General features: G+C 38.1%; 1 protein-coding gene across 6 annotated transcripts in view; it reads left to right on the forward strand.

The window, feature by feature from the left end:
- The window catches only part of grhl2b (grainyhead-like transcription factor 2b), a 357,473-nt gene that overhangs the window by 186,076 nt on the left and 148,348 nt on the right, over positions 1-23,049 (forward strand). For all 6 annotated transcript variants that reach the window (XM_039737648.1, XM_039737649.1, XM_039737650.1 and 3 more), the window contains one exon: positions 6,584-6,678. In XM_039737648.1, the coding sequence (XP_039593582.1) occupies positions 6,584-6,678 (95 nt within the window). The remainder of the gene's footprint in view (positions 1-6,583; positions 6,679-23,049) is intronic.

The following is a 23,049-nucleotide window of genomic DNA, read 5'->3' on the forward strand; positions in this document are numbered from 1 at the left end:
GGTTGCACAGGTAGTCCCACTTCTCCAGGATGGCACATCAATACGTGTCATTGCCAGAAGGTTTGCTGTGTCTCCCTGCACAGTCTCATTGACATGGAGGAGATTCTAGGAGACAAGCAGTTACTCTAGGAGAGCTGGAGAGGGCCATAGAAGGTCCATAACCCATCAGCAGGACCAGTATCTGCTCCTTTGGGCAAGGAAGAACAGGATGAGCACTGCCAGAGCCCTACAAAATGACCTCCAGCAGGCCACTGGTGTGAATGTCTCTGACCTAACAACCAGAAAGACTTCATGAGGGTGACCCAAGGGCCCCATGTCCTCTAATGGGCCCTGAGCTCACTGCCCAGCAGCATGCAGCTCGATTGGCATTCGCCATAGAATACCAGAATTGGCAGATGCACCAATAGTGCCCTGTGCTTTTTACAGATGAGAGCAGGTTCACCCTGAGCACGTGACAGAAGTGAAAGGGTCTGGAGAAGCCATGGAGAACATTATGTTGCCTGTAACATCATTCAGCATGAGCAGTTTGGTGGTGGGTTAATGATTGTCTGGGGAGGCATATCCATGGGGGGTCACACAGACCGCTACAGGCTTGACAAAGGCACCTTAGCATGAAAAGTTAAGCAGGTTTCATTTCGAAATTCTACGCGAAATGGTCATAACGGTCAACAACGTCCGCCATGTTGAACTTTCTTATTTATGGCCCCATCTTCACGAAATTTGGTAGGTGGCTTCCCTGCGCTAACCGAAACCAATGTACTTGCTTATTTCGATAGTATGACGCCACTGTCGGCCACAATATTGAACTTTCCAACATCACCAATTTTCAAACTTCCCATGTAGGTAGAAGGCTGACCCCATCTTCACGAAATTTGGTAGATGGCTTCCCTGCGCTAACCAAAACCGATATACGTACTTATTTCGGTGGTATGACGCCACTGTCGTCCGCCATATTGAATTTTCCAAATGTATATATACACTAATAAAAGGCAAAGCCCTCACTCACTCACTCACTCACTGACTCATCACTAATTCTCCAACTTCCCGTGTAGGTAGAAGGCTGAAATTTTGGCAGGCCCATTCCTTACAGCTTACTTTCAACAATTAAGCTGGTTTCATTTTGAAATTCTACGCGTAACGGTCATAACAGTCAACAACGTCCACCATGTTGAACTTTCTTATTTATGGCCCCATCTTCTCGAAATTTGGTAGGCGGCTTCCCTGCACTAACCAAAACCAATGTACATTCTTATTTTGGTATTATGATGCCACTGTCGGACGCCATATTGAACTTTTCAACAGTCTTTGTTACTTATGGGCCCATATTCAAGAAATTTGGTACATGGGTTCCCAACGCTAACTGAATCCTACTTACGTACATATATATGTCCATAGCCTGCAGTTCGGTCACCGTGTGAGGCGGCGTTGGGTCCCCCATCCCTACGCCTCCCACGTTGTTGGCTGCCTGCCTATATAAGGCCGTCCGTCGCTCCAGTCTCTACATTCCCTTCCTTGCTTCGCCACGGGGATTCACGTCTCCCTACTAATAACTACAGCCTATTTGTTTAATCCACAGCTTCTCCGCTGTTTTATTGTTTGTTTATTACAATTATAGTTATTGTATAGATATTTTACGCTTACTTTACATTGCTCAGGTACCCATTTCCTTTATCATTCCAACCCCCATTACCATGTCTATCGAGATGATCACTATCGATCAAAGAACTTTCACTTACCGAGTGGTTTCCATGCCCGGGGATACCACCTACCTTTTCAATTCTCTGTGTTACATATTGCACGGCCATATCAGGCTCACTCTTGATATCCGGAGGAACATTGTATCTTATGTATTGAATGACTGGGACAGGTTCAAGGTGTGGACTGATGACGGTACAGGAGATAATTATACTACACAGGAGCACTATAAGAGTGAAATGCTTAAGCCCTTCACCTATGCTTCTGCATGTGAGTTGATGGCTGCCGCTGAATTGTTCGGTTGTCGCTTTCAAGTGTACCGAAATGGCCAAATATTTTACACCTTTGGACAACCGCCAATGCCTCTTAAACATCTTAGATTCACAGGTGACGATTTCAGTAGTGGACACTTTGATGTTTATGAATTTTTAAACTCTCAAAAAGCTGGATGTGATTTTATCGCTGAAACCGGTTGTGTGCTTACAACGCTTGACAGATGCCGAATGTCACTTCAATACAACAAATCCTGCAAATACTGTCATAATTGAAACAAAATATGAAACTCAAACCAATTATGACAGCAGCAATCCAAGCTGTGAGATTTGAGACAAGATTACTGTTCACATGGCCAACTGTAAGTTGCATGCTCAAGAGTAAGCTCAGCGCACAGCTTGGTCATGTTACAACTGGAGGGCCGAACTGACAACATGGTATACAAAGAGATCCTTAACAAATAATTATTGGCATATTTTCCCTCAGTTTAAAAAGGTAAAATTTTCTTCTTAATAAAAATTTTAATGCAGTACTTCAGCACTGCGAAGCACGGGTGTTTTGCTAGTATACTAATAAAAGGCAAAGCACTCACTCATCACTAATTCTCCAACTTCCCGTGTAGGTTGAAGGCTGAAAATTGGCAGGCTTATTCCTTACAGCTTACTTACAAAAGTTAAGCAGGTTTCATTTTGAAATTCTACGCGTAACGGTCATAACAGTCGACAACGTCTGCCATGTTAAAATTTCTTAGCCTACCAAATTTTGTGAAGATGGGGTCATAAATAAGAAAGTTCAACATGGCGGATGTTGTCGACCGTTATGACCGTTACGCGTAGAATTTCGAAATGAAACCTGCTTAACTTTTGTAAGTAAGGTGTAAGGAATGAGCCTTCTAAATTTCAGCCTTCTACCTACACGGGAAGTTGGAGAATTAATGACATTGGCAAGTTCAATATGGCAGCCGACAGTGGCGTCATACCACTGAAATAAGTACGTACATCTGTTTTGGTTAGCACAGGGAAGCCACCTACCAAATTTCGTGAAGATGGGGTCATAAATAAGAAAGTTCAACATGGCGGATGTTGTCGACCGTTATGACCGTTACGCGTAGAATTTTGAAATGAAACCTGCTTAACTTTTGTAAGTACACTGTAAGGAATAAGCCTGCCAAATTTTAGCCTTCTACCTACATGGGAAGTTGGAGAATTAGTAGTGAGTGAGTGAGTCAGTCAGTCAGTCAGTGAGGCCTTTTATTAGTATAGATTTCACGCCAACATTTTATTACTTTTTATTATAACATGGAAAAAAAATTCTGTTTTAGTTATGTGTTCATTTCCTGCATGGTATTTCCTGTCATCCTACACTTACCCAGATCATTGTAGACACAGAACACAGATGAAATGCATATGTTCCAAATAATATATTATTTACCCTATGCTACTCCAGGCATCTCGCTCCCAGATAAACAGACTTGAACAGGGAGAACTTCAGCTGCATCAGTGGGGATGGGATAGTAGGCTGCTTCCTGCTTGTTCTGATCGACAACATTTGCAAAACAAAGATGCTACTTGAGTGGTGCGAGGGAATTTAAGATAGCCCGGGATCACAAGTTTTTTCATAGGATTCAGGGATGCTATTGTTAAAGAAACTTTCCCCTAGTATGTACGATGATTACTGTAGTGGATAATAATTTCCTCCCCTTATTTATTTATGTATGGCATTTTTGTTGTGGCATGTTTGCTTTTTATATTATTGGTTTGTCGTATTTTTTGTTGTACTTGCACTGTTTACATGGTGTGGCCTTTCCAATTTCATTGTATTATTACAATGACAATTGTCTAGTATTAAAGGCTTTCTGATTCTATATCGTAACAGGAAAAAGATTGTTTTTCCCATTCCTTCAGTGTCTATATTCATACCTGATATTTGCATTTCCAGTGTCTGAATACACAAGAGAATCTGTTCTCAACTAGATTATGATTATACCATCATCACATCTTTCAATATCCCATACTCCAGTCTTTCTCTGTTATTTGTTGTTTCAATGATCCACAAAGCTGCTTGAGTTACGAGCTATAAAAAAATATCAACTAAGTTCGTGGCTCGATTTTATTAGATAAATCTATGATCTAGCTGATCCTTCATCATTTGGTTGGGTGGGTTTTGCAGATTTTCCATCATGCTTAGTAATGGCATTTGTAGCATTTCCATCGCTAAATTGAACAAAGCTAGTGAGGTGAAGCCCACTTGCCATTGGGCCTCACTGAAATTTTCAGTGCCGTCATCTGACTTTGACATGTTTTGTACTTCTGTTTCTTTCCTTTTGCTAATAAAATCTAAAATGACTGGTTATGACATAGATCACGTTTCCCACCAATAACTCATATCCCAATAGAAGGGCGATTCACAAATGATTTGTTCTTTCTGAATGATTCTTTTCTACAGTGGCCCTAAAATGCAGTTTGCAAAAACAAATCTTTTTAATGAATTATACAAATCTATTTCGTGGAGCTCAGTGGGAGTGTTAAAGTAACTTCAGTAAGTTACTAGTAGACAACCTCCTGTTAATGTCACTTTGTTTTAAGTAGCTGTGATTGGCAACATTTTAAGTCAATCTTATTTTTTCAATCTTGTCATGCAGGCGTATGCTGAATTGCTGTCCATATATGTGTGTTCCAAATACTTTCAAAGAGTTAAATTAACTTTTCTAGTGATAATGGTAACACTGGTGATTTTTCTGTGTAAGGTTATAACACCCGGGGAAATGGGACTATTGACCTACTGTATGCAAACGTTAAAGACGCATACAGTGCCACCCCGCTGCCTGCGCTTGGGAAAGCAGATCATAACCTGGTCCTGCTTCAGCCTCACTACAAACCAAGAGTGAGGGAGCTACCTACAACCACACGCTCATTCAGGAAGTGTTCCCCTGAGGCAGAGCAGGCTCTAAGAGACTGCTTTGGAATTACAGTCTGGGATATCCTACAACAACAACGTTTATTTATATAGCACATTTTTATACAAAAAAAAATGTAGCTCAAAGTGCTTTACAAAATGAAGAATAGGGGTCACATAGTGAGAACATTGAGGAGGTTGTTAACTGCACTACTGACTACATCAATTTCTGTATGGACATTGTAGTTCCAGTAAGAACTGTACGCTGCTATGCCAACAACAAGCCATAGATTACAAGTGACATCAATGGCCTTTTGAACCAGAATATTATTACTGGGCAGCAAATATACAAGCTATAAAAACCAGGACTTTTGCACAAACAGACGAACATACACAGGCTTTGTCTCCAATAAAAATAAAATCTTGCAGTACTTCATAATTTTCCTTGCTTTGTACCCCAATAAATTCAAGTCATAGCCAATATACTAACACCCCAATTGTGCTTCATTTACTCAGAATATGGAACCAACGTTGAAAGTATTTCAAGGTACAGAAGCCTTTATCTATGGCAGCTCTGCATGATAACCACCTTTTTCCACCCTCTCAAACTTATAGTTTTTAATATCTGGAAAACATTCGTGATTTTTACATCGACAACGTCTTTGTATCTTACGAATGATTACACTCCAAATTTAACTTTCCAGCATCATATTTCTTTCACTACCTCCAAATTAGAAACTTTGCTAAACAAAACTGGCTGAATTTTCCTCACCTATTCTGGAAAAAAGTTTTGATCAGTCTTGAGGATTCAGACAGCATTTCTGTAATATACTAAAACATTTTAAAGTCCCTCCTTTTCAAATATCCCAGAGTTCAGGGGGAAAAGGATCTCACTCAACATTTCAGAAATGGAATGGAACGAAGAAGTCCACAGAATTCAGTCGAGCTCCATATGTGCAAAGCATACAATTTTTCAACTTAAAATTGTATATCGAGCACAACTGTCTTATTTAAAATTGTCCAAAATGTTTCCAGGGCAAGATCCAACTTGTGAACATTGCAATCAAATTTCTAGCCTTATTGGGCCATATTATCTGGGCATTCGCAAAATTAACATCATTTTGAACCAAAATCTTTAAATGCCTTTTAGACAGCATTAGAGTCCCAATTCCTCTTAATCAACTAACAGCTGTGTTTGGTGTACGTCCAGATGGGCTTAAGGTGGAGAAGGATAAACGAACTGTAATTGGCTTTACTTCACTATTGGCATGTAGACTTCTGTTGCTCAACCGGAAGAATTCTAACCCACCTCTTCTAATTCGGTGGGTAACTGATGTCATAAATTAGTTGACATTGGAAAAAATCAGATTCTTATTTTAGAGGATCTGTGAACTTTTTTAAAACCTGGCAGGATCTAATCAATAACATTTTAGACTAAGCATTTACATCGAGGAAGTGAATTATCTTTTCTTTTTATTTTAATTATTTTTATTTATTATAAGGTTATAAATTATGTAACAATTAAATCTTGCATCCTGCTTCTTTTAAATGTGACTGGATTATGTTGCTGAAAGTTAAGTGTGTGAAATGTTGGCAAATACATATTAGTCTTAAATCGGTTATGGTTTGTCTTATTGGTGGTGTGGCATTTAATATCCTTTTCTTATTTACTATTTCATATGTTTGCGTTAATCTTTTTTTTTTTTTTAATCTGTTGCAGCTGATTATAAAGAAAGTTTTAATACAATTGGAAATATAGAAGAAATAGCTTACAACGCAGTCTCTTTCACATGGGATGTGAATGAGGAAGCTAAGGTAAGAAATCAGTAAATGTTTTTGTTAGCTGGGTAAATATTTTCAGACCTTCACAGTACAATTCAGGATATCTAAAATACATTTTTAGAGTTCTGAAAATTGCATCCTGTCATTTTCAGAAATGTCAGGTTTGTTTCACGATATCTCAAAGTAACTTCCTGGGGCCTCATGTATAAACGGTGCGTACGCACAGAAATGTTGCGTTCGAATGTTTCCACGTTCAAATCGCAATGTATAAAACCTAAACTTGGCATAAAGCCACGCACATTTCCACGGTACCTCATACTAAGTCATACGCAAGTTCTGCGCTCGGTTTTGCAGACAGGCGGCACCCAGCATCAAAGCAGTGCTACTATTCCTGTGTGACTACCCTTTCTTAGATCCACATTCCTGACATGGCTTTATAAATACACTGAAACTAACTGCATATTGTTTATTAGTGTAATGCATCTGATTGTAATTAACCTGTAACAATATAATGGTCTAGGGAATCGCCATAGTATTCCAAATACCATAACTGCTTTAGCATTGTTACTGTCGCTGCACCTTCTTTTTCTTCTTTCAGCTGCTACCATTAAGGGTTGCCACAGCGGATCATCTTTTTCCATATTACTCTCACTGCAGCACTCGGAGTATTTATATCACTGTATCTGAGTAGGGAATGACAGCAGCTGATCAGAAAGAGAATTATCGGGATACAGCATCAAGCACACGCTGCCTCAGCCACGGCAAAACGCTTCAGAGACTTTTCCGTACGGACCTTACGGTTCAGAAACCGTTTCATCCCAAGATCTTTAAACACAGTCAATCAGTCCATCAAGTGCTCCTTGTAGAACTGTTTGTACTTATAAGTACAATCCCCTCACTGTAAACTTGCGATACAGTTATAATATTGCACAACCTGTGCCACTTTATAAAGCGCGTATTTACATATGACTACGATATCATTTTTAAGATGAAATGCAGCAAAATATGTTAATTATATTATACAGATAAAACTTTAACTTCATTTAAATAATCTGTGTTGTTAATAATTAAACATGTCAGGACACGGTGCCGCAGCACTAGCTAGTTCACGGATTGTTCCTACCTCATGCTGTATTCTTGCTGGGCTGGCGCGACACTGGAAGGATAGATGGATAGAATACTTAAACATGTACAACAAAGATATTTCAATGTTCCTTAAAAGTTTTGAAGAATCGTTGTCGTAAGTTTACAGATGGCTTAACGTCTATTACAGAGCTGATTGTGTGGTGATTGGGTATTTGGAGAAAGAAAAGTAAGGACAGGAATTGGAGGTTAGTACGTTTGAAAGTGACAGTACTGCTGCAATAATTTCATCAAAGGTCGTTCCGAATCACTGCGCCACCATGTTCCCATGTTTAATAACATGCTTTCATTCCTAACATCATGAAAAAGATATAACGTATACATCTCAGTATTTTAATTATTCAGAGAGCTGTAATATTACGAATGTAATGTATTCTGTGTCCTGTTGGAGAAAGTGAAAGCGGAAGGAAGCCCGTAGTGATTCACACACACAGAGCACTTAGGAGATCAAATACAAAACAAAGCATTTAACGTGCCACTTTAGTGACAATGAGATTTGAGAAACTAGTAAATTCAATGATTTTAAGATGAAGTTTATGATGTTCTACTTTAATGATAAAATAAACTACGTGATTAAAATGGAAATTTCGAGGTTAAAGTTGACATTTCATGCTTTTTTCCCCACTGTATGCCTATTTTTTTTCTCTGTACCCTAATAAGCTTTCATATGACATTCAGACAGTGGGCTACAACTTGCCTTTTCATGGCAACTTTGATATGTGACTTCTTTTTTATTTTGGGCACTGTGCAACTTTGTGAACTTGAGCTTTTGAGTTTCTCCAACACTCTGTCACTCGATCAACTTCCTTTTGTTGATTACACCACTGTTTAAAACAACAAATAGTAAGTTTTTCCTTGCCTCCATTTGGTATTTGCTGAAATTCTTTTATTTTCTCTCGTGCTTTTGCCATTGTCTTTTCACAGAACGCTAAGATCAAGGGCTATTTATATTGATTTGCATATTCAAAGAGGCATAATTCTGGGAGGTGATTATCATGTAAAGGTCCAACAGATAAGAACTGGTCTCTCTGAAAGTGCTTCCAACATTGGTTGCATATTCTGAGTGATTGATGGACGATTGGATTATTAGTATATTGATGATAATTTGTATTCACTGGGGCACAGAACATGGCATATATAGAAGTACAGCAAGATTTTATTTCTATTGCAGACCAGGCTTGTGTATATTCAACAGTTTATGTTCGATGTTCTGGTCTTTATAACTTCTATTTCTGCTGCCCAGTAATAGAAATGAAAGTTAGGTACTGCCATGCCCCCTTCTTTAGGTCTGCTTAGGTCTTTGGTTGCAAGGATGATTTGAATTCTAAAAAAATGAGATTATAATTGCATCTAATTTTTTAAAGAACAATTTATTGTATATGGTGATGCTCTGTAATAGAAATAGAAGCTTGGGGAGGATGTTCATTTTGACAGTATTGATTCTCCCTGCTAATGTGAGGTGAAGGGTAGACCATCTGTTTGCATATTTAATTTTTTCAATGCAGATAGCAAAAATTTTGTTGAAAAAGATGTTTATATTACCTTGTGATGTTTACCCCTAGGTATTTTAACTGATTTGCTAAAATAAATGGGAAGGTGTCCAGTCTAATATTATGTGCTAGAGAATTCAGTGGGAGAATAACATTGTTTTATTCCAATTAAATCCACATATCTTTTGAAATGTTACTAGTACTTTGAGGACTGCTGGTACGTTCGTTTGTGGGTCTGATATATACTGTGCCACATCATCTGCATCTAGTGATATTTTCTGTTCAATTCCTTCTGTGGTAATCCCCTTCATCTCCGATACATTTCAAAAGTGAATGGCCAATAGCTCAATGGCAATTGCAAAGAGCAATGGTGATAAAGAGGCCACATTCTAGTTTTAAGTAGTATGAAATAATGCTGTTAATATAAATGGAGTCTCCTGCACTGGTATAGAGTATAGTCTGATCCATGCACATATACTTGGGCCAAGACCCAAATGTGTGCAATGTGATGAATCTGTAGTCCTATTCAACCATGTCAAATGGTTTTACTGGGCGAGTATATTATATTAAAGAAATGTTGAAGATTAGAAGCTAAGTGTCTACCTTTAATAAATCCTGTCTGGTCTTGTGAGATTATAGAAGGAAGCACTTTTTTTATTTTATTGATTTTATTAAAAGCACACAACATTCCATAAAAATAAATAAATTTTTATAAACATAAAATCGAAAACAAATCAACCCCCACCCCTAAGGAAGCACTTTTATAACTCCTTTTAGCTAGAACATTTTGGGAGTATCTTAAAATCATCATTCAAAACTGAAAGTGGTCTGTATGGTACACATTGCAATAACTCAGTTTTCTTTGGAAATGTGGTAATGCTTGCAGAAAGGTTTGAGGTCGAATTTTGTTGTTTCTAGCGTCAATAAATGTTTCTAATAGTAGTGGAGCTAACTTAATATGAATTTGGTTTTTTTTATAAAATTCCAATGGGTATCCATCAGGCCGAGGTGCTTTCCACACTCGAGTGAGTTTATAAAATCCAGTATTTCTGGGAGTGTTAGAGTTTTATCCATTACCTCTGTGTTTTATCTTGGTAGAGTAATATGTATTGCTCTACTGTCCCCTATTGTATTATTAATATGTAGCTTTAGAATACCTAATCTCACAGACTTACCACTGTATATAACTTATCCCCACCTTCCCTTCTATATCTATAACCTCAGGCAATTAGATGTAGTAAAAAGACAAGCAGGAGTTAAGTTACACATAAAATAATGTATTACTGATAATATTCATAAATAATAACAAAATGCAAAGTACATTTGAATATTGGCAACCATACAACCTGATAAAATGGTGATGTGTAATTCAGGTGGCACACAGACTTGTAGTTACTTAAAATGTCTCTAGTTAAAGCATCGTTGGTGCTCAGCTTTCAGCCACATGTCTGTTCAATATGGCTGCTGAGCTGTGCTCTTCATTGTGTTGTTCTTATCATCACAAGTTAGCAAGAGAGATGCTTCTTCATCATATGTCAGTTAGAGAGATGCTTCTTCATATGTGAGTCAGAGAGAGAGAATGTGGTTGAGCATGTACATTTATAGATGTTCTCTCCAATTCCTAGAACCAATAGGACATCATGGTACTTAAAGGCCTCTGAGACTAGCCAATTCCAAACAGCCCTACCTCAGACCAATGGGAGCAATAGTACATTTAACACCTCAACCCAAACCCCCCCCACCCCCCCAAGACCATATGTTAAGCTAACCTGGCTTTGTGTGGGAGATCAAACTGGTTTAAGACACATCCCCCCAAATCCTGTCATAAAATTACAAAGAGACAGTCGTAAAAAGGGGGATGGGGGAAGGCAAACATGAATACCTCTCACCACTTGGTTTGCCTAAATTATAAATAAAGACATACAAAACATTTATCAAGTTATATGTAAAATCTCACATCACAACACTCTGCTATATGGCTGTCTAGCTGTGGTATTTGATTGTTTCTTATCATCTTTAAACTGGGTAGTATATAAGGACTTGTAGTACTCTAAATGTGTGAGTTATATTGTTATGGTCAATGATTTTATCTTCATCTTTGTTGGTAACTTCTGTTATTGCGTTGTAAACTTCCTGCTTGTGGATTTGTTGAGCTAAAACCTTATTTGTCTTCTTTCTGTGGGCATAATATTGATCTGGTGATTTAAATATGTGATGTTCCACTTTTGTTGTAAAGATGTGAAATTCTAATTTCAAAACTTTTCGTATAAAGTGCCTCATTTGGAGGCCTGGTGTATTCTTGCTGTACTCTGGTGTTTTAGCTAATTAGCTTGGACACCTTCTTGGTTTCCAAATTTTTATTTTTTTTTTTTTGTGGGAAAGATATGAAGAACTATCCTCTTAAAGTCTTCAGACCTTCCCATAGTATTCCTTCAAAGACTTCTGAGGGTGCATAATTCTGAATTCTGCACCGTTCTCATCACCATGACCTAACGCTGTTCAGGATCAGATACTATGTCTGATACTACAAATGAGATTGTTTTGTGATTTAAGATTCCCACACATGTAGCTTTCTTTGTATAGCTGGAGTGTAAGATTTGGCCATTCCAGTCTCTTTACACCTAAAACTGGCCCTTACTTACTAAGTCAGTCTGTTCTAAAATACTGTCTTGGTATTTAGACATGTTTGATGAAAAAATACTTTTTTCTCTTTAGTTAGTGATTAAGACCCTGAACATTCCAGCTCACAAAATTAACTGTTTGGCCAGAGAGACGCTGCTTCTGAACCTTAGAAGACATCTTGTAAACTTAAGTAAAAGTAGTATAATGTTTCATAGAATAGCTTTAACCTTTGTTTCATATTGTTGCCAAGTATTTTGGCTATGGAGCCTATTATCATGTTGGCACTTATAGTTGTTATGATAGAAAGGATAAATAAGAAATAGCTTGCTCTCTCCTGATCTCTCTTACCCTCTGCCAGCCCTCCCCCATTTTGCCTTCCAAAGTGAGACTAGAGCATACTTCATAAAGTCCCAGTATTCTGACATGCAAAGAGACAGAGCATGTTCAAAACAAATCAAACCCTCAACAGCTGTGTAGTAAAGATTACAATTGAAATACCTTAGGATAGTACAGCCCAGATGCAATAAACCTAGGGTATGATGTTAAACAGTCTCCTTAGGCGGGAAAAAGTGTAATAACACTGTAAATAACTAGTTACTTAGTGGTTACCAAAATATACATATATTTAATAGAATACATTTCAGTATTGTAATTAAAAAGAAAACAAAATTTAAAAAGTATCTGAAAAAGAAATAGACTGTATAGGCAAATGCTGCATTACAAACAGACCAAGTTGCAAGCAGAATCATCCTTGCATTACCAGGACACGATATGACTCATGATCAAATTTCAAATGATGCCAGGATCGGTCTTTTTAGTTCTTTTTCTGCTTCTTTAAAGATGCTACTTGAAGATGCAGAATTGGCTATCAACACTTTCATTTCAGCAGGAAACAAGAGGCTGTATATGTTATTTCAGCTTTGCGTAAGTGCTGTGGAATGCAGTTTGTTTAGCAGCTGTAGAAAGAGAGATGTATGGGGAAAATACAATACATACAATAAAAAATACAAAATACATATTTTCAAGCATAATCTCCACTTTCTGTCTGAAAATCAAAACCAAATTTTCTTTAACCCATAATTTGTCAAAATAGACGATAAGACTTCTCAGTTTTGAGGCATTCGATCCATGTATATGGCAAGCTGCTGAGATCTGTGTTTGATTTGAAGTCCTCTGCAATGTTTTTAGAGAATAGTTCAGCTATGAATTTCACAGGGTTTGCATTTTCATGGTTGTCAGGGAGACCTTAGATTCTTATGTTGCTCATTCTATATCTTTCTTCTAGCACAGCTAGTTTATCACAGAGCACTCCGCAGTTGCCTTTTTGTTAGCGGTGGATGGCAATTGTTCAATTTCTTCAATACAAGTTGTAAATGTTTGCTTAACTTTTTTAAGCTGAGCAGTAAGTTCTCTAATTTTATTCTCAAACTTAGTCATATATTTTCCTGTATTTTTTCATCAATTCTTGCAGCAAAGTTTTTACTTAAACATAACTCCTGGTCTTTTATATCCTGAAGCAGCTTGTCTATTCTGTTGTCAATTTTGTCATTACTCTTGGGTATATCCTTCTTTGTAGCATTCATATCTTTCCTTATGTCACTCTTTATATCATTTACATTCTGGCAAAATGTGTTAATTATTACTTTCTGCTCAAACAGTTCGTTTCCATGTTCTCCATGCAGAGGTGGAATTATGAGTCCAGTTGGAGTTGATGCTTTTGACTCACTGGGGTATCGGTAGGAGCTGACAGCAGGGATATAGAGAGGCCATGCTCAGTTCCACTAATCTGCCTGAGGTCGGCGAATACTCATTGCCCACCTCACTTGCAGTATTACTCCTACTTTCACTCTGTACTGAAGCTGATGCTGCAACGTGAGCTCTCGGCAGATCTGTTCCTTCTCCTGTCTCTTCCATGTCTGGCTGGATGTATCATGAACTTGAGACTAGTCTGACTTTGATGAAGCTTTAGCTGCTTTTTTCTTCTCTTTCTGAACCCTTGGTCTGCTGTTCATGTTTTAAATATACTTTAACTAGCTGTGTGTGGTCTTTAGGACAAAAACAACCCAAGGACTCCATAGTAGTTTTACGATATTGGTGAACTTGCAGAGATGTCAGCTAAGTGGGCTGGGACAGGTCATTTATTGTGTGAGACGGACATGTAGATAAGTGCAGCTGTGGCACAAATTGAGCGAGACAGGATGAAACCTGCCTCAAGAAATGTATGGTAGCTCGTGTTGTGAACGTACAATGTGCATGTACCACAGAGCTGAGTTTGTCTGCTTGGGTTGAATGATAAGTAAGGTGCATGCATGTACCATCTCACACTTGTATAAGCTTCTACATCTTCCATAGAATTGACACCAACTCCTGTGGCTGTGGATGAGCGTCAGCAGAGCAGACTGCTTTATATATATATATGTGTGTGTGTGTGTGTGTGTATATATATATATATATATATATATATATATATATATATATATATAATACACACACACACACACAGTGGTGTGAAAAACTATTTGCCCCCTTCCTGATTTCTTATTCTTTTGCATGTTTGTCACACAAAATGTTTCTGATCATCAAACACATTTAAATATTAGTCAAATATAACACAAGTAAACACAAAATGCAGTTTTTAAATGATGGTTTTTATTATTTTGGGAGAAAAAAATCCAAACCTACATGGCCCTGTGTGAAAAGTAATTGCCCCTTGTTAAAAATAACCTAACTGTGGTGTATCACACCTGAGTTCAATTTCCGTAGCCACCCCCAGGCCTGATTACTGCCACACCTGTTTCAATCAAGAAATCACTTAAATAGGAGCTGCCTAACACAGAGAAGTAGACCAAAAGCACCTCAAAAGCTAGACATCATGCCAAGATCCAAAGAAATTCAGGAACAAATGAGAACAGAAGTAATTGAGATCTATCAGTCTGGTAAAGGTTATAAAGCCATTTCTAAAGCTTTGGGACTCCAGCGAACCACAGTGAGAGCCATTATCCACAAATGGCAAAAACATGGAACAGTGGTGAACCTTCCCAGGAGTGGCCGGCCGACCAAAATTACCCCAAGAGCGCAGAGACGACTCATCCGAGAGGTTACAAAAGACCCCAGGACAACATCTAAAGAACTGCAGGCCTCACTTGCCTCAATTAAGTTCAGTGTTCACGACTCCACCATAAGAAAGAGACTGGGCAAAAACGGCCTGCATGGCAGATTTCCAAGACGCAAACCACTGTTAAGCAAAAAGAACATTAGGGCTCGCCTCAATTTTGCTAAGAAACATCTCAATGATTGCCAAGACTTTTGGGAAAATACCTTGTGGACTGATGAGACAAAAGTTGAACTTTTTGGAAGGCAAATGTCCCGTTACATCTGGCGTAAAAGGAACACAGCATTTCAGAAAAAGAACATCATACCAACAGTAAAATTATGGTGGTGGTAGTAGTGTGATGATCTGGGGTTGTTTTGCTGCTTCAGGACCTGGAAGGCTTGCTGTGATAGATGGAACCATGAATTCTACTGTCTACCAAAAAATCCTGAAGTAGAATGTCCGGCCATCTGTTCGTCAACTCAAGCTGAAGCGATTTTGGGTGCTGCAACAGGACAATGACCCAAAACACACCAGCAAATCCACCTCTGAATGGCTGAATATAAACAAAATGAAGACTTTGGAGTGGCCTAGTCAAAGTCCTGACCTGAATCCAATTGAGATGCCATGGCATGACCTTAAAAAGGCGGTTCATGCTAGAAAACCCTCAAATAAAGCTGAATTACAACAATTCTGCAGAGATGAGTGGGCCAAAATTCCTCCAGAGCGCTGTAAAAGACTCATTGCAAGTTATTGCAAACGCTTGATTGCAGTCATTGCTGCTAAGGGTGGCCCAACCAGTTATTAGGTTCAGGGGGCAATTACTTTTTCACACAGGGCCATGTAGGTTTGGATTTTTTTTTCTCCCTAAATAATAAAAACATATATATTAGCAGTTGGAGATCCACAAAGGGAGAAAATGAATCGCGTATCATAAAGTAGTTTTTATTCCTGAGCTTTCAACCCCTACCAGGGGTCTTCATCAGAGGATAATGCTTAGACATACAAGAATCAAAGGCAATATATAGCAATACCTTACAGGGGCGGGGGTGGCTAGGTCCGTGTGTTAAGGTTGTTGGGAGTAAAGTCTTGTTTATTAAGAATAAGTTCTTCTTAAGTTTGTATATGCTGGATTTATGTCCAAGTGTCTGTTGATGGCGTTCTCATTTGATAACCAGGATTCAGCCAGCTCTCTAGCACTTTTATTATTGGCTTTAAATTTTACTTGTACATCATCCCAATTAAATGTATGTCCTGTTGATTTAGTATGCTTATAGATCAATGACAGTGCGTCCTTTCTTCTGACGGCGTTGCGGTGTTCCTGTATACGTGTTGCGATTCTTTTTGAAGTTTGTCCTATGTATACCGCTGAGCACGAATTGCATGGAATGCTGTATACTGCGTTTAGTGTTTCTGCTGTCGATTTCTTGTTTTTGGCATTAAAGAGGACCGTGCGCAGATTGTTCATGGGTTTGTGTGTCTGAAGGTGCTGCACGCATCCTGGACAAGTCAGGTGTCAGAATAGCATACAAACCCATGAACAATCTGCGCACGGTATATATGTCATGTATAAACGGTGTGTACGCACAAAAATGTTGCGTAAGCCCGTTTCCATGCTCACATCAAATGTATAAAACCTAAACTTGGCGTAAATCCATACACATTTTCACGCCAGCTAAATGCTTGGCGTACGTGAGTTCTCCGGTCGGTTTTGCAAACTGGCGGCACTTAGCGTCAAAGCAGTGCTTTTGTTCCAGTGTTGTTTCCCTTTCTTTTTTAGATTCATAACCCAGACGCGGCTTTATCAAATGCACTGAAATTAACTGCATATTGTTTATTAGTTTAAGGCATCTGATTGTAATTAACCTGTAACAATATAATGATCCACGGAATGGTCAAACTATTCCAAATACCATAGCTGCTTTAGCGTTGTTTCTCTTAATGCACCACTCAAGAGTATTTATCTCACTGTATCTGAGTGTGAAATCACAGTTCTACAGCAGATGATCAGATTATTGGGATACAGCATCTAGCACATGCTGCCTCAGCCATGTGCACAGTTTGTTTGAACTTCTCCCATACAGTACGACAAACACTTCAAAGCCTTTCCTGTAGGGACCTCTGGTTTAGAAACAATTTCATCCCAAGGGCTCTAAACACAATCAATCAGTCCATCAAGTGCTCCTGGTAGAACCGTTTGTACTTAAAAATACAATCACTTCCCTGTATACTTGCACTATAATATTGCATAACCCGAGCCACTTTATAAAGCTTGTATTTTCATATGATGACGACTAGCTTCTAAGTCAATTTCCAATCTTTTTGGAGCTCTTGATATCATTTTTAAGATGAAATGCAGTAAAGTATGTATATTATTATATGTTCTACATTATACAGGTACATTTTTTACTTAATTTAAATAATGTATATTGTTAATAATTAAACATTTGAGGATATAGTGGCACAGTGGTTGTGACGAGCTTGTGCTCCATTCAGGGATTGTTCCTGCCTCTCACTGTATATTTGCTGGGATTGGCGTGACCCTGGACGGATAGATGGATGGAATAATTAAACATGTACAACAAAGATATTTCAATGTTCCATAAACGTTTTGAAGAATCTGCATTCTAAGCTTAAAGATGGCTTTAGATCTATTACAGAGCTGATTGTGTGTTGATTGGTTACTTGGAGAATGAAAAGGAAGGACAGGAATTGAGGGTTAGTACGTTTAAAAGAGAGTACTGCTGCAATAAATAATTTCATCAAAGGTCACGCACGGCGCAGCAAGCATCTTGCGGGTGGCAAATAATCTCTGGATGGGGCGCCTGCTCGTTGCCACAGAACTGAAACCCTTCCAATCCATCAAAAATTGAATAGTGGTGCCTTCTCTATGCAAATCTAATATCCTATGAAAAATAAACTCCCTTATACCTCTTTCCCCTATAAATTCTTTTACCATATTAGCCATGCTTGGCCACCAGAAATATTGTTTAAGAAATTGAAGTGTGTTTGAAATTACTGGATGACCTAAAAGTGGGAAATAATGACTCCATTCTAGGACTTTGTTAGCATGGCTGTGTGGATGAAACAGAGGAAACTCTGCAGTGTACTTTGACTTTACGCTGTGGAAAGATAATACATAAATCAAGGTAAACAACGGGCAAGACAGTGGTCAGTCTTTGCTATAGAAAGCCATCAGGATTTTTGGAGGTCTTCAAGACAAACTATAGCCAACAAAGAAAACGGGCTGAATTTATTTTATCCTCTGTAGTCCCATACAGATTTATTAAGCATTTACCTATATATAATACTGAATAAATGTACTAATTTTAACAGAAGCAGTTATACACAGCTTGTAATTGAAATAGCAAAGAAATCACTAAAAGTTGAAGATTGTTATATTCTGTTGAGCCCTTTTAATCAAACCGTTTTAACATAAATTAAATTAGTAATCAAAGACAGCATTGCTCAAATATCTGACTGTTTATATTTTCATTGTCAAATTTTTAGGTAACTAAAAACAAGACGACAGTCATCTTCTTTATGTCCTGATAAAACACTATGTGCTCTGTTATCAATTAATATGGAGTGTTTTCACACTATGTTGTATTGAACTAAATAAGTGCTACATGAGTACTGTGAAATTCTTACTTGTGTGTGCTAATTACCATGTAACACGCTAGCATTCTTTGGCACGATAAAGAAGTTTATCAAAATATTTGTAAACTAATATAGACTTGGTATAAATTACAAACACACATAAATACGTGTTTACACAAAGATTCATATGGTGAAGTGAACATGTTGGGACAACAGCCTTGATGGATGCATGAGCTGTCCTGTGCTCAGGTGTGACATTTCAAACAGCTTTTATTGAATTACTAGGCTGACCCGCCTTTTAAGGTTGACCACTTCTTAAGGCAATTCAATATGTAGATCAATTTGATATTTTATACAAACTCATTAATTTGGTTATATTGCATTTGAGCGGTATTACTTTAATACTCGTAGTTTGTTATTTTTGTGATGAAATTTAAACTTTTTTTCTATATTGAGGTTGCCCTTTTGAACCCCCCTGATATTTAGTACGCGGTGAGGCATTTGTACTCCATCAACATTATTTCCAGAGACATAATTTTGTCTATTTTTCCAGCGCGTCGTGCACAAAAGCAAGGGAACAATGGGAGTACCAGAACTCTGCTCACATCATGTTGCTTCGTACCGCAAGCTGCAAGTAGTAAGTCTGTGATAAGCGGAATACCGCTACGCTTTCCACTCAAGGGATGGAAGGACAATCCCGACCGCTTTTATATAGTAAGAAAGAAGAAGAAGATCTCGCACAGTCTGGAGTAGGAAATCATCTTTTACCTTTAAAAACGAAACTACAAATCCCATTGTGCATTGCAAAATGGACGAGGCATGTGTGAAACTCCACGCCTGCGTAGCACTCACGGGACGGAAGGACAATCCCGACCGCTTTTATATAGAAGGATGGGAAATTTTAATTGAGAAGGACGAAGCCAAGTTTCTACTCTTCAAATTTCCACATCTATAAATATATATTTATGTTGTCGTGACTTTCATATCAGAAACATCCTCCTTTTCCCTATTATCATTTATATTCCCAGCTTGATCTCTAATATCATCAGGACATGGACACTTCTGACATAAAAGTTGCTACAGGGAGTCTGTAATCTCAACAAAAAGAACATAACAAAAGTGTTAACTACATTGTTTGCTCAACAATATTTCTTAAAAATGAACAAATAAATAATGCTGACCTCTTGATGTACTGCTGGCCATGAGGTTTTTCTTCAAAGCAAATGTTTAGATCTTCACGTGAAAGAGTCCTTAGAAGATCTTCTGTAACATTTGCAACTTGAAAGCAACAGAGAAGACCAGTAATTCATTCATATTTGAATGTCATCTGCACAGTTTCCGGCAGTCGTTTCCAACTCAGGTTTTAGGCTTTAAGTGCTAAATTTACAAATTTTGATAAGTTTAAGAGTTTCTTGAAAGGTGTGGTACAAGTGCAAATCATGGTACCTTTTAAAAAAATGTTTTATATTTTGTTTTTTTTTTTCCTGAACAAGTACAGGCAGTCCTCGGGTTACATACGAGATAGGGACTGTAGGTTTATACTTAAGTTGAATTTGAATGAAAGTCGGAACAGGTACTTAAATTTAATAAATGCTATTGTTAACCGACTGTAACCAAGTGCTTTACCAATGAATGATTGAGTTTCACCTCTCTGACCTTTTTATTATTTCTACTTTATTTTCAATGGTGATGGTTTTTCTCTTCTTTACTGTATCACCAGCACTTGCATCAAATTTGTGTTTCAGAGACATTGTTGAAGGGTGAAAACAAAAGATTAAGATGAGCTCTTCTGCAGAGCGCTGTACACACTATCACAGCAGGAAGACACCAGTCGTCAACACGTCTGATGTACTGACAAGAGACAACTTCCTGCTGTGTGTGTAACAGTACAAGCAGGCTTGTTATTGAGAATGAATGGGGGCATTGACGGGCGGTTCATCACCAGCCCACCTCACAGTCACCTCCACTACAGTATGCTGCCTGCAGCGTCCGCCCACCGAGAACGAACACAGTGCGGCCAAAGGCAGGTAGTGAATTGCCCCCATTTAATAGGCAGCCATCCGATGCACACTACAATACTACCCCCTGCTGCCCTGTTCACCATCAATGGCCTCCGTTCAGCCACAACTGGGTTACCGCTTGCAGCATTACCAGCCACCCAACGAGAACAAACAGGGCAGCCATGTGTGGTGGGCGAGCAGTGAAACTGCTTGCTGCTGGGAGCCGCCCGAGGGACACTACACTGTGTGAGCATCGAAATTGCCTCCATCCAGCCACCGCTTGTAGCTTCCCCAGGCCGAAGATGACGGAGTGGCAGTTACTGAGGCGCATGCGTCACAGCTGTGGCCTCGTTCATATGTCGTAGGTCGGATGTCCATATCCTGGGGACTACCTGTATATCATACTGAGGTTTTAGGCAAGTAGAGATATCCTACAGAGGTGTATTTACTGTGTTGCCTGATCAAGGACATGATACTTATGACTTACTAACTTAATTTGTGAGTGTTTAAAATTAGCAGGGCATTAACATTTCACTCAGACTGGGGCCTTCACCTATTTCATTAAAGTAATAAAGAGCACTGCCTTACTCAGGGCTGGCTCTAGAATATAGGTGAAGTTGCACACAAACCTTCGATTTTTTTATAGAAAATTTAAGCGTGAGTGGGGAACTCTTGGAGGGCCCCAATTTGAGCTTCTGACGCGCTCATGTATGGTATTGATATCAAAGTTAAGGGGGATTGACGTCCCCCTTGCAGTTTCAAGTGCAGCAATCTTTTTATATTCAAGCAATGAGCTTACAATTGTGGATATCTCAAAATCGGTAATATTTTTAAAATACTGGTTTCTAAATTTTAAAGTTTTTCTTTAAAGGTATCTGTAATAGAAGCGACTTAGGTCATGTTCGCATTTTACTACCGATAATAGCATGAGGCGCGTGAAATGCACTTAGAACTAAGCACACTTTTAAAAGATGCATTTCAATTTATTTTTAAGCAATCAGAAGTCTGTATCAGAATGTCTTTAACAACTTTTTTCATAAATAACATAAATAAATCGACATTTAATAAACATTTATTTCATAATAACTCTTTGTATATATGAAATCTAACAATGATGTGCTCGATAAAAAGAGCGCGTTGTGGCTGTGCAGCCTCAAACCACTCATTAATGCGTAAAATGGCAAGTGAAGCGCCAAATGCACCAATATGTTCGAATGCAAGAATGCAGTGGAAGTTCAGCCCGGTGTTTCCTGGATAAATTGCAAAGGTGAAAAACAGAATTGAAAAAATAAATATACCATCAACACCAACATTTATTTTTAAAATTTTATGTAATGGTTACACAAAACTAGCTTGCCCCACTACTTCTGTTTTGTGTCGTAAAATTTATAGGTATCAACTTGGACAGGTGAAAACTTGTGGATTCATAAAAACAGAATGCACTGCAGCAACAGTAAATGTCAATTAGAAACTTACCTTTTAATAATTCCAGTGTGACTTTGTCAAGTGAATCCATTGATTTATATGCGGAAATATTTTACTCATAAGCTGTGAAGAGCAAACCAGTATTTTAGTTATGTAAAGATCGTAACTTATTAATAACCTTACAGTGAGAACCTTTTGAAATGTACCTTCTGATGCGCAGGAAAGCCAAGGACGCTTCGCAGGGAATTCGTTTACGCATGCTTAAAGAAAGGTATGTTCCATTACATCCAAAGAAGGGATCAAAAACAGCGCTGGATATTATATTGGAAAAAAAAAACTGTACTTGTTAAAAAAAAATAAACAAAAATAAAAAACAAACAATTGGACACTGCAAAGAAACTGTAATTATACCGTTAGCTTTTCATATACTCGACAATGTCATTGACGTAAGTAAATTCTTTTGCTAAAATAATAGAACGATCCTGTATATTACACCACATAACTGCTATAATTGCTCAGCTCTCATGCTTTTGCTGTTTAAACACCAAATATGATTTGCCATTGATTTATTTGCTGCTCGTTTGTGGCTTTGTGTTTAAAACGACTTTTGAGCCATATCAACACTGCACATTATATTGTTTGGAGTTTCAAATTCATGATGCTATGTTCTTTGATAGAGAGGTTTTGTCATTTGAAATATAATCCCTAAAATGGATAACCCGTTTTTTTGATGATATGAAGCTGTTTGACTTTAATTCCTGTGAGACTACATGACTGAAAAACAAAATATATATTCTAGTGAAGTACTACCATGGGGATATCATTGAACCATATAAAACTTTTAAGGATTCCTAAATTCTTGAACTTTTCTTTTTATGTTAATAAATTCCAGCAACACTGTTTGGATTAAGCCATTTATTTGACACAGTGACAAAACTCTTACATCAAACCACCAGCCACATTTTTTATTCAAGGTGTGACAATGTGGGTTCAGCTCCATGCTCCCATCCGCGGTTCGGGAGCCCTTGAACCC

Source organism: Polypterus senegalus, chromosome 15 (assembly GCF_016835505.1).
Source record: "Polypterus senegalus isolate Bchr_013 chromosome 15, ASM1683550v1, whole genome shotgun sequence".
Classification (NCBI taxonomy): domain Eukaryota; kingdom Metazoa; phylum Chordata; class Cladistia; order Polypteriformes; family Polypteridae; genus Polypterus; species Polypterus senegalus.